Here is a 13,447-nt window from a genome sequence, read left to right as displayed (position 1 = left end):
GTATATATATGCATGTATATATATTTTTATATATATATATTTACAGTATATATATATATATATATATATATATATATACAGTATATATATATGTATATTTATATTTTTTATATATTGTTATATATAGTAGTTTTCCATTAATGTGCGCTTAATCGTTTTATTCTTTTACTTTACAAATAGCGATTGAAACTACAACTAACACGAATCTTGAAATAACAACAACTCGACCACCAGGTAAATTATATACTTTTATTTTTGTTTTGTGTTTTTAAATATATATATGCCGAATACAAAGATTTTAAATACAATTTTTTAATAGACTATATTTGTTGTTTTCACATCGGTTTCTATTTAACCCATTTTTATAAATACTATACGTTGGATTAACATCGAAATGAATAAAAACCAATTATTTGTAAGTGCATAGATTTAATCCGCCGTTTAAAAATGGTCGATTCATCTATTTCGTTAGTATCCGAGAAAATATTACTTTTGTGGAGAACGTTGCATCCATCTACATCTTTGGAAATCAAGCCCGTCTCCATCCTTAATTCCTTCCTAGAAGCGAGAAAAATGTAAGAGACACTATTATATCTACCCGGGATATTGCACAACTTTTCGAGGATCTTGATTCTAACAAAGTCACTTTATGAAACAACATTCCAACACGTTTCCAAAAAGCAGTTCAACTGGAACTAACTCCTATTCTTGCTTTCGTCCAGATCTCCTTATATACCAATCATTATTCTGTACACGAATTCGTGATAGAGAAGTTTTAATCGCCTTGCAGTCACAGCCTTCAGATTTACTAGCAATATGAAAGTATATCAAGTTCTTGCAAATTTCTCTTACTCGGTAGCTGCCCCTATATCTAAACGTTTAATCCACAAACACACTTTTGTCCCTAAAATTGTTATCCTGTGTTTCATTGACGCACTTCCCGGCCCACTACAGTATGGTAGCCTTCAAGTCTAAGTAAAGACGTTCTTGTTGAACTGTCATCTTAAAGAATAAAATTGTATCTAACATTCATTAACTCTTATCCTTGTGCCTTTTTATGAAAATATTTTAATGGAATGCGCTCTGATTATGTGCCTGCGAACATTACTTAACAAAAGCTGATCCACATCAATTGCTCAGGTCCCTAAACACAAGAAAGCTTTCTACTATAATATTTTTTCCTTTGAAGATTTCACTGAGATAATCCTCGTCGGACATTAATAAAACAGATAAATATTGTCTTGTAAAAAATGTGTATCTATCAAATTTTATTTTTACATTCATGAAAAAAACATGAACTATATTACACACTAGTCAAGTATATATTCTGGACTTCGATAAAAATTAATCCAATAGGAAAATGCGAGTAATGATAGAGTCGATTACCGCAGCAAATGTATTTTCTTATCGTAATATATGATGTATTTTTACATTATTAGCAATATGGTCAGTATATAATCATAATAAAAATACAATCGGTAGATATCTGGTTTTCAGTTTTTTCCATACATCTACGACAACATCGATGTTACCAAAATCTGATTTGTAATATTATTAATACTGTGTGTCTATATAGTATGAGTATGTATAACATGGGGGGGTGTAAATTCGGTATATAAAATATTCTGTAGTGTTTTTACATGTATGCTTAACAAAGACGTTTGACGTATTTATTTCTGCATTCATTTAATTAGCAAAGAATAAATGCAAATGCAGTTGCATTTACAAGGTGAAAAAGTCAGTGAGAATTAAGGGGGCAGTGTATAAGCCATATAGTGTGGACTAGTTCTGGTTCCACAGAGATGCTACTCGAATCGAAAACAAATAGCTAAGTTTCCTTATCAAAGAATACCCAGGATAATTTTCTGATGTACCCCGAAAAACAGGTTCAGCAGAGAACGATGTGGAACTGCCCGTGGAGAAGTAAATAAAACAACAAGCCTACAGTATGAATCACCGGAAAGTAGAAAGCAGCCGAAGGAAATCGAAATCATGTTACAACACGGAATCATTGAACCAAGCCAGAGTGCGTAGGCGTCTCCATGTGTCTTGATGGACAAAGCAGACGAGTCAGCTAGGTTCAACACTAATTATCGGAAAGTAAACGCTCTGACACTGGTAGATGCCTACCCTATACCAGAAGTGGAGGATTGTATCGACCGGATAGGAAAAGCTCGCTTCATCACCAAATGCCATCCGTTGAAGGGATACTGGTCAGTGCCTTTAACATAAAAGTCGAGGCAGATATCGGCATTTGTGGTCCCGGAAGAGACATATCAGTATGAGTTCATGCCTTTCGGGATGCGTAACTATCAAGCGACTGTTGTAGGGTAAGTAAACTTTGTTGTGCAGACCAAGCTTTACTCAACTTAAACCCAAGGTACAGCCTGCAATACAAAAGAACATAACGCTCCTGAGACATATTGTAAAGACAGTGACACATGAACAATATGAATATACAACAATAAATAAATAGTGAGGTAAAGTAAGTAATGAAAGCGAGACACCCATATGTCTGCGACCTTAATGCGCTTGATGAATAACTGGCTGGCAAGGAGTAAATGTGTATGTGAATGATATCGTGGCGTATAATGACACATGGAAGGATAATTTGAATACCCTGGAGAGAGTTTGGCGTCGCCGAAGTGTGATGCTAAGGACGTATATTCGGAAACGGGCAGGTAAGCCCGAAGGAGACAAAAGTGAAATAAATCCAGGAATATTTAGAACCAAGAAATGTGAGGAATCTACGAAGATTCCTAGGAATGGCCGGATATTATCGCAGACTGTGCGAGAACTTCTCGGGGGTGATTGCACCAAGACGAACCTATTTAAGAAGAACACCAGGTTTTGCTGGATTACAGAATATTAGCAAGCCTTTAACAAATTTAAGCAAATGTTGAGCAATTCTTTTAATATACAAACGCCTGGGAGGATGGAATCGCCACAAGGCGATGAGGGTAACTAGGGAGCGTACGTAATATATTTAGGAAATTAAAAACGAAGCAGCGGATGTATTCGACTATCGGGAAAGAGGCATTAGCCTTATTACTAAGCGCACAATATATAGACGTGTACATGAATGGGTCACAAGGACCAACGAAGGTATACGTCGACCAGAACCCATTGGTGTTCCTGGATAAAATGCGAAATAAAAAACGCAGACTACGAAACTGGGCTCTTATACCGCATGAATATACATTTGATATACATTACGCTAAGGCCGAGACAACCAAGTCGCGGACGCACCGTCGAGATGCGGAAGTGGGGACGAAGCCGAGGCTATATAATATTTTACTACACGTTGTTTAAAATAGATCAAATCATAGATATATACGCTTCCCGCTAAAAATACACACACAAAGGAAGGGCTGAATCAACGGTCAACTGGGCCTGTGTCCTCTAAGTGCCTGCCCATTGGCTGATTAGAAAGGGAACGGTGAAAACTAAGAATCTGATTGGCTAACTAAAAACGCAATAGAATGTACGTATATAAACCACGAGACAACCATAACTCTTTGCATAAGCCTGATGGATCCGAGCGTGGATGAAACGAGGACTACTCTGTGTAGCTTAATTTCCATGTATATTTTTATAACTTACTAATAAGCTTTTCCTATGTATTGAGCACTGTTGAAGTAAAGAAGTAATAATAAAGTTTACGCATGAAATAATACTTTCGTATATTAATTTATTTGATTAAATGCTGTAGTATTATATATATATATATATATATATATATATATGAAATGTGTAAAACCATTCATAATGTTGAATTAAAAATCAGTTTCAAAAGGAAAACAAACAAAATTAATCAATTGTACGATCGTTTCGGAAACGATGTTTTTATTGAAATAGACAATATGTCTTGAACAGTAATTTGATAAAAGATTTTCGTTAAACAAAGTCTCCTCATCAGCAAAAATATATGGGAGGGTAAAGACCCCAAAATAAAACTAGCAGTTTTTATAGTAAGGCAGATTTTATTTTTGTTCCGCTCGCTTTTAATCCTTGTCATTGTTTCAGTCCATCTATTCTTTGGCATATTGAACGTTTAACTGCATCGTACAATCTATTGATTTTGTTTTTCTTTTTAAAACTGATTTTTAAGTAAAAATTATCAATCGTTTAACTCAATATCAAAATAGCTCTAGGATATCTATCCCTATCGAGCTTATTATAAATCTAGATAAAAACGAGCACTGTTTTCTTTTAATAGTATTAATAAATTTACTAGTAGATTGAAATAAGCTCTTTAGACTCTAGGTCTAATTCACTCAATATATATATGTAAACAACGAAACAGGACTGTATGTCGATGACTAAAATATATTTTATAAAGCCCCCCTCTTGGGTTGAGCACTATCGTAAATAATCTCACTCGCTACTTAATTTAGCTGAAAAAATGCGAAGCTCGCGGTTTGTTTACAAACCAACGTTTGAGCACTTTACGAGTGGCGGACGGATGTTTATTTAAATAGACATTCGGACAGATTAGTTGCGGCCACCGCTTCCGTAGTCAGGGAGTAGAACTGCCGACTGTCATCACGACGCTTCTAGTTTCGATCCTCGGCTTGGGATAGGTGTTAGTCTAGCGGTACTGATGAGTTGTGAAACAACGAAACAGGACTGTATGTCGATGACTAAAATATATTTTATAAAGCCCCCCTCTTTGGGTTGAGCACTATCGTAAATAATCTCACTCGCTACTTAATTTAGCTGAAAAAATGCGAAGCTCGCGGTTTTTTTACCAACAAACGTTTGAGCACTTTACGAGTGGCGGACGGATGTTTATTTAAATAGACATTCGGACAGATTAGTTGCGGCCACCGCTTCCGTAGTCAGGGGGTAGAACTTCCGACTGTCATCACGACGGTTCTAGTTTCGATCCTCGGCTTGTGATAGGTGTTAGTCTAGCGGCAATGATGAGTTGTGAAACAACGAAACAGGACTGTATGTTGATGAATAAAATATTATATATATATATATATATATATATATATATATATATTATATGTGTGTTTAGAGGTACATAATTTAAATAAAGTTTTAAATATAATAGGCGGAAGTCTCTCGAGAGCTCTTTTAGCTATCATCTCATCAGGAGAAACCCGATAGCGTAAAAATAATAATAATATGTCGAAAGTAAAGAGTTCTATAGGGAACTATATAATGTGCGAAAAAATATGGGGACACTAAAATAAAGTTTATTAACGTTTTAAAAAACGATTACCATAATGGCACAACGAGGGGGAAAAGCGGGAGAAAAGATTCACAGTTCTCCAAAGAGAAACAATGCGTTAGATGTTTCTTACAAATAAGGTTTCCGCACCGAAATAGACACAGACTCCAAAATCTTTAAATGGTTTCTGGAGTCGGCTCTATGTAGCACCTCGAAACATTCAATTTTATATCTGTCGGCACAGCACGGGTTGTCAACCAAATGCTGGCCAATAGCAGAGTCCAAGGCTGCAGAAGGAGGGAGACTACCAGACCCCATCCTCTCTTGTCTGATCTTCGATGGAACATGCTGGTTTATACGAGTCAAAAGACGCAAGGAGGTTCACCCAACATAACCAGCATCGCACTGGCATTTTAATTGGTATACAATATTGCTATTTTGGATGTAAGACAAACTATCCCTGCGAAAAGAAGGAAATGCAGGTCTCGTAGTATATACCAAACCCAAGGACACAGAATAAAAACAGTCATAAATACTTCTGCGAATCTGTTTGGAAAGTCTGTTACTCTTTTCCCCAATCCACGGTAATTTTAAATAAACCGGGAATTTCAAAGCTCCAAACTTTCTGGGGGATTTTAAATCTACAACTTTATTGAAAATACAGTCGTCAATAAGGTCAACAGGATAACCATTTTTGATGAATATTTCCTTGGTCTTATCGAGTTCGAGTCCTATCTGTTAGGTGAAAAAATCATCAGGGCTCTATGTACCAAAATATTTATTAAGCCGACCATACGTTATTTTGGTACAAAAGACAACCAGTTCACATATAGGCCAGTGAATGGCAGCTTTCTATAAATTGTAGTGAGAAAGCCCCCTCCCCTTGAACGTTCGACAAGAACATCCAAGAAGGGAAGCGAATTGTCCTTCTCACATTCCATAGTGAACTTTAGAGCCTCATGAAAATAATTCAACCTATCCAAAAATATCGACGCTTCACATTGCGATGAAAAAACAGCAAAAGTGTCATCAACATATCGGAAATATGCGTAGGTTTTGTTGTAGAATTAAACAGAAAGTTTATGGCCAGCATTTGGTTGACAACCCGTGCTGTGCCGACAGATATAAAATTGAATGGTTCAAGGTGCGATTTCAGAAACCATTTAAAGATTTTGGAGTCTGTCTTTATTGCGGTGCGGAAACCATGTAACACATTGTTTCTCTTTGGGGAACTGTGAATCTTTTCTCCCGTTTTTCCCCCTCGTTATGCCATTATGGTAATCTTTTTTTTAAACGTTAATAATCTTTATTTTAGTGGCCCCATAATTTTGGCACATTCAATAGTTCCCCATAGAACTCTTTACTTTCGACATAATATTATTATTTTTACGCTATCGGGTTTCTCCTGACGAGTTGATAGCTGAAAGAGCTCTCGGGGGACTTCCACCTATTATATTTAAAACTAATATTTAAAAACTATATATACATATATATATATATATATATGTGTGTGTGTGTGCGTGTGTGTGTGTGTGTTAAATATGTGGCCAAATATTTAATGGTACATTCACTAACATCAATATTATGAAAATTAGATCAAATAATTATACTTATATCTGTATAATATGAATCATTTTCCTTAAAAGTCAACATAATATATAATATGTTAATGATATGTGTTTGAAAAAATATTAAAATTATTTTTATAGATTGTCCTCCCAATTATTGTCGAAATGGCGGCACTTGCTTTTTGGTTGGAAAAAGGAAAAGATGCAAATGTACTAAAAACTGCATTGGAAGACGCTGCTACTTTTGTAAGTAGTTTCTTTTTTATTCGTGCTTTTCTTACCACTGAAGATTAATGTTCACTAAATTAGTAAAGTATTCCAAACCTATCAAATTTATTCAACAGAATAACAGAGTCTAAACTTTATAAGTACGTCAAATACCATTTTCTACTCGACTGTACTGTCTGTTTCATAAACAAAAAAATACAACGTGTCTGAATTTTTGAGACGAGAATTGCTTATTCGTATTATTTCCCTTTTAGATAACGGTTCCCAGTTTGTATGTCATGTTAACGACGTTTCGGTCGATATAACCTCTGAATATCTTTAGGAGTTACTTGCCGAACTCAGGAATGGTTCAATCGAGCTCGAGGATCGTAGCGTAGTGGTTAGTGTACTTGAAAAAGAAGTCCCTTGTACCAGTAATATTTTCCTGTGCGTTGAAGGTTCAATTCTCTTTGTGGGCGACTGAAAAAAACAATTAGAAATTACTTTGCACCCCTATCCAGTCATGGCTGACGGAACAAATGTATGCTTATTGTTTAATGTAAATCGTCTCCTTTGAAATTCTGTTCAATAATGACAGAAATCCACTGTGAAAAATTTCCCCCACTCTATATCTGTTCCTAAATCCAAACGCGGATGTCATTTCTTTCTTAGAACTGCACGCCTGTGGAACTCTGTTCCGTCTGCCTTCTTTCCTCCGGACTACAACTTGGATGTCTTCAAGTCTAATGTCAACAAATTCCTAATGAACCGCCCCCCAATTAAACACTTCATCAAATCTCCTCACTAACGTAATGTACTTGCAATAACCCTTATCCCTGAGTGGCTTCCGGGCCTTGATAAGTGGTGATCACTGTGTAAAAAAAAAAAAAATTCATCATTTAATCGTTAATTTTCTCACGCAGGAGGAACTTTTATAGTTTTACTACACTGCAAAATATAAAATGTTTTGATAGTTTCATCCGTAGGTACACGTTACGTTTTGAAAATCCCAAATAGAATCTTTTAAAGAAAAACTGCTTGCAAAAAATGCGAAATTCTCGAAATTTGTCGCTAAAAATGCGAATTTTGTTACCCTGAATAAGAATATGAGAATGACCTTCACTTGATAAATTTCCTTTTTAAATGCAATAATAATAATAATAATAACAATAATAATAATAATAATAATAATAATAATAATAATAATAATAATAATATATCATTGTTACGACAGTGTGAGAAAGGAACTGATGTTAAATTCGATGTGAAGCGGTTCTTCATTGACTAAATAAAAGCAGCAGAATTCATGTATAAAAGACAACATTTTAAAGTAGCACAAAAACAGAATAATATTGTCTTGTCATGAATTGCTGAACTGATTAACTAAATTCAAGATTGTCTCCTGCAATGTGATTTTATTATTTGTATTTCGCTATGTACCACAATAGTAGGTTCTGCGTAATTGTTAGTACTTATTATTATTTTTCGTTTGGTCAGTACTATTTTAAAAATACAATGTACGCCATTTTCAAAGAAATATTTATGAACTCATATTTTCTGCATGCTAATGATTTTTTAGACCTGTGCTTATCGATTCTGGCCCACCTGCTTCATGAATTGATCTCAAGTTTAAACTAACTGTTCATGTAGTGTCGTGGGAATGTACAACCACTATGTGTGCATTTCGTCGAGAACTAGCATTTCTTCTCCTCCTCCTTCTTGTTCTTTTTGCCCTTTTCTTCTTCAGCTTAGTTTCCTGTCAGATCAGGTTGTCTGAAGATATTGGTTTCCGTTTCTCTTACTATTCCCCCCCACTTCCTGACTGGTTTCCTTATTTAAAATATACCAAACATTAATATTGTAACCATTTTGCATTTCCATTGCAAAATGTCTTAATCTACTGCCGGACAGGAAACAAAAATGATAAAATCCACTATAAAACAACCAAACCAAACACTACAAACTAGCAATTAAAGATACAAAGAGTTTGAAAGAATAAAAACCTTCTACAAAATAAGTGGATGCAACATGAATACCACTTCCAAAATAACTGGATTCGGCATTAAATAACCTGAAACGAGTTAATATTCTGTTAAAACAAATAACAAAAATCTCTATTATTATTATTATTATTATTATTATTATTATTATTATTATTATTATTATTATTATTATTAATAATAATAATAATAATAATAATAATAATAATAATAATAATCGCGTTCTTACAATATTGAATGAGAAGATCCACACTAGTGGTATGAAAATTCGGAACTTTGTTGGAAAAAAGTGTTGCGTTTCGGCAGAACAACCTTTTCCGGAACAATCAGTCTCAGCTGTATAAAAAATAAATGGTAGTAAACAGGCGGGAAATAACAACACTTCAAATGCAAAAGATGCAAGGAAGTTCTGGAGTGGGGTTTGGTCTATCGAACGGCGATAGAATAAGAAATGCTATCAGGTATGCAGGAGATGAACGTTGAGATAACCATTGATGACGCGAAGGCTGGCATACGAAGGATGAAAAACTGTAAGGCACCTGGTTTACGTGGAGTTATGGGCTTCTGGTTTAAACAGTCCGAATGCCTTTATCCACCTATAGCTGAAAAGGGACGTAGAGTCGGGAGATGTCCCTGATTGGCTTGTAAAGGGAAGAACAACACTGATTAGGAAAGATCCTGTAAAGGGAACAGATGCCAATAATTATAGACCAATTAAATGTTTACCATTAATGTGGAACCTGCTAACTGGAATCTTTGGAGAAAAACATTTACAAACATCTTGAAAGTAATGGTGTTTTTCCTGATGAAGAGAAAGGGTGTCCGAAAGGCTCGAGAGGTACCAAAGAGCAACTACTAATTAATAAAGCAGTAATGCAGGATGAAAAGAAGAAGAAGAGGAATCTGAGCGTAGCATGGATCGATTACAGAAAAGCTTATGACATGGTTCCTCATTTATGGATACGTGAAATACCATTGATGATGAAGGTTTCTGAGAATGTGGTAAGGCTTTTGGAGACAAGTATGGCTCAATGAAAAACGGTGCTGACAGCAAACATAGAGGTGATGGGGGAGTTTGACATTAAACGTAGAATATTCCAAGGAGATTCGTTATCTCCACTTCTTTTTGTAATGATGCCACTGAACATCTTCTTGAAGAGAGAAAAACTGGGGTATTACTTTGGATCTGGTGGCAGACGCCTCAACCATCTATTTTTTATGGATGATTTGGAGATGTTCGTTAGGAAATTGAGAGACTGGTAGAACTTGTGGGGACACAGTCAGAAGAAATCGGGATAGAGTTTGCGATTAATAAATGTGCGGATCTTCTGATGAAAAGAGGAGTAAAGGTTCATTCGAATGGAATAGTGCTGCCAAATGAAGAAACATGACAGAAATAGAAGATACAGGGTATAATTATTTGGGAGTATTGGAGGGTGTAGGCTTCATGAACAGAGAAATGAAAGAAAAAGGAGTATCTTAGAAGAGTGAAACTAATTGCAAAGTCGAAACTCTATGGAGGAAACGTAATGAAATCAGTAAATGCATGGGAAGTCAGTGTTTTGAGATACAGTACGGGGCATCTTAGAATGGTCTGACAAGGATTTGCATGCCATGGATATCAAAACAAGAAAAGTTTTAGCAATGTTTGGTATATTTCACATTCGAAATAGCGTAGCAAAGCTGTATCAAAAGAGGAAAGGCAGTGGGAAAGGATTGAAAAGTGTTAAAATTGTGTTAGAATTCAGGAGATGTCGTTGAAGGAGCATGTGGTTAGAAGTGGGGAGTGGATACTTAAGGTTGTGGCCATTAAATGGAGGTATGTGAGACCAAGGCTGATTATGTGAAACGTATGGGTAGAGAAAGGCAAGAGGATATAGCAGAAGTAACTGATGAAAGATCATGGCAATGGCTTAGAGCTGGGTATCTGGCTAAGAGTACTGAAGCTTTTGTTTGTGCAGCATAAGAACAGGCATTAGGAACACGATTGTTCAAAAAAGTGGTTCTAAGAGAGATATTTGCTGCAAAATGCCGGATTTGTGGTAAAACGTCAGCAGGGTGTAGTGGACTGGCCCAGAAAGTAGTACCGCAAAAGACACGATCGCATGGAACTCCGGATATATTGATAGGTTTGTAAGTTTGGCGTAAAGTGTGCTGAAAAATGGTTTGATGAAGTGAGAACAAGTGAAAATGGCGAGGTAGAGGTATGGTTGGAAGAAAGTGTCAGAACGACATAATCGTCCGGATTTTGTCGTCATTGAAAAAGCCTAAAAAAACTGGCAGTTTGTAGATTTTCAGTACCCTCGGAGAGGAATGTGAGAGAGAGAGAAAACGAGAATTGGAGCCATTATGCTCCTTTGGCCTTGGAGATAAGGCATATACACGGGGTTAAAACACAAATAATCCCGGTCGTAGTTGGTACACTAGGAGTAGTATCAAATCGTCTGGAAGGACAATTGCAAAAAAAACTACAAATCCTCGATGTTTTAGGTGGCGTTCAGACCTCTGTAATTGTAGGTACCACCAATATCCTTAGGAAAAGCCTTGATCTTTGAAGCTCCTGGTTTGAAGCCAAGATTGGGGAAATCCTTTGGAAATGAATCCCATCCCTTTCCAGAGAGACGTTCATAAGGGAAATCAGAATTATTATTATTATTATTATTATTATTATTATTATTATTATTATTATTATTATTAATTTCGATTATTATAAAAATTAATAACGAAATGCATTTTCTCGTAATATTATTACATTGCTACTTATAGTGTTCGTATATTTTATATGTACTCTATAATGCATATGACATGTCTGTATAGCACGTAATATGTTAAGAATATAATTGAAAAAGTGAAATCAATACGATCACATATATTGACTATTTCAGGTTGTTCTCGAAAATTCTGTAATGAAAACGGACGTTGTTACATTGCTCGAAAAGGATCTCGTAGGGTAAGACGTTGTAAATGTGATCCAGGATTTTCTGGCAGACGTTGCGAAAATGGTAAGTATTGTAATTTCTATTAAGTTTATGAAATAAATTGAAAAAGCAAAATACGATGAAAGTTCCAAAGGTAATGGCTCCTATTTACTTTTCTTCCGGTGGATTGAAAATTGCATTGTTATGAGCATGCATTCATGTTCTGCAAGATTTATCTCTCTGTTGCAGATATTTACGGTATAAACCCCTTAGTACGTAACCCCTGTCATTGGCGTGCATCTGAAGCGAAGATGCTAAATTTGATTCTGTGCTAAATAGCTTCTATAAACATAACTTCGAAATTGAGGAGGCAAAAAGAAAGTTCGCAACAACAAACCAGCTTAAATTATCGCCCCTAAATCAGTTTAACTTATGCAGCAACAGACACTATAGAATCTCTGATCGTAATTGTTATTGTTCCAGGTTATACAATGTAGGATTTAGTCTATATGTCGCAACTTTCTTCTAGTGATCGCCAGGATTCAATTTATCACTACATTTCTTGTTTATCCAATCGAGAAATCGGCTGCAGATTGAAATCTGATGAGAAAACGGTACAAAAGACTTTATAAAAGCACCAAAACACCGGAAGTGTATGGGATGCACCTACATCTGGTCGTGCTAGAGTTACTTCCAACAGGGAACCAATGCTATAAAGATCCGCAGCCTAAGAAACAGATTTGAAACGGCTCCCCAAATCCAACAACAGTGATATCGTATTCAAAATTGCTCTCTGTCTACTGTCATGAGCAGATAAAAGAAATTCATTTGCAAGGATATGTTGCAAGATAAATGCGAATGATTACTGTAAAGAACAGAAAGTGCCGTCTGGACTTCGTCAGATGCAATGAAGCGCATGACTTCATATTAGTAAAAAGTGCTTTTTAGGGGCGAAAGCATGCCCAATAGGCTAGGCAGTGATGGTGGGCAGTAGGCCGCTCGGAGGAAAGACGAAGAATTTTATCCTTGGTGCTCAGTTTCAATGCTGCAAGGTAGTGGAGGTTAATTTTTGTGTGTGGAACATTATTACTACCAATGGTCCAGGGCCTATAGTTTGTTTGAAAATTCAGATGTATTCGACCAAGTACACTACTATGTTGACTGAGCATTTCTACCCTATTTTGGTCGGAATTTGGAGGATAATAACATCTTCATGCGGGATAATGCTCACATTCACACAGCTGACAATACGACGAGGTTCCTGGAAGAGCATGATATTATGTGCTTGTAATGGCCTGCGCATTCTCCAGAGTTCAATCCTATCGAAAATGTATGGCATTACATCAAGCAACTGCTACGCAATGATAAAATTTCAAATTTGGGAAGAACTTTGAAGAAAAATTAAAGAAAAGTGGGATGCCTTTTACCCGGACTATTACTGCAGTCTATTTCAAGGAATTCCCAAAAGATTGCTGGCTGTCAAATTGCAGCAGGGCTATGCTATTTAATATTAACAAATTAACTGTTGTATTTATGTTGCATGTAAATTTTGCATTGTGTTGACTTATTTGC

The 13,447-nt window shown here is 35.9% G+C and overlaps 1 protein-coding gene across 1 annotated transcript in view; it reads left to right on the top strand.

Moving 5' to 3' along the window:
- Nucleotides 1–13,447, top strand: part of LOC145245678 (uncharacterized) — a 76,979-nt gene that overhangs the window by 10,040 nt on the left and 53,492 nt on the right. The window contains exons 4-6 of the mRNA XM_080107235.1: nucleotides 181–234; nucleotides 6,892–6,996; nucleotides 11,843–11,959. Of these exons, the coding sequence (XP_079963361.1) occupies nucleotides 181–234; nucleotides 6,892–6,996; nucleotides 11,843–11,959 (276 nt within the window). The remainder of the gene's footprint in view (nucleotides 1–180; nucleotides 235–6,891; nucleotides 6,997–11,842; nucleotides 11,960–13,447) is intronic.

Source organism: Euprymna scolopes, chromosome 23, assembly GCF_053919585.1.
Source record: "Euprymna scolopes isolate OS-2025 chromosome 23, ASM5391958v1, whole genome shotgun sequence".
NCBI classification, from domain to species: Eukaryota; Metazoa; Mollusca; class Cephalopoda; order Sepiida; family Sepiolidae; genus Euprymna; species Euprymna scolopes.
This window is presented reverse-complemented; position numbering and strand designations above follow the sequence as displayed.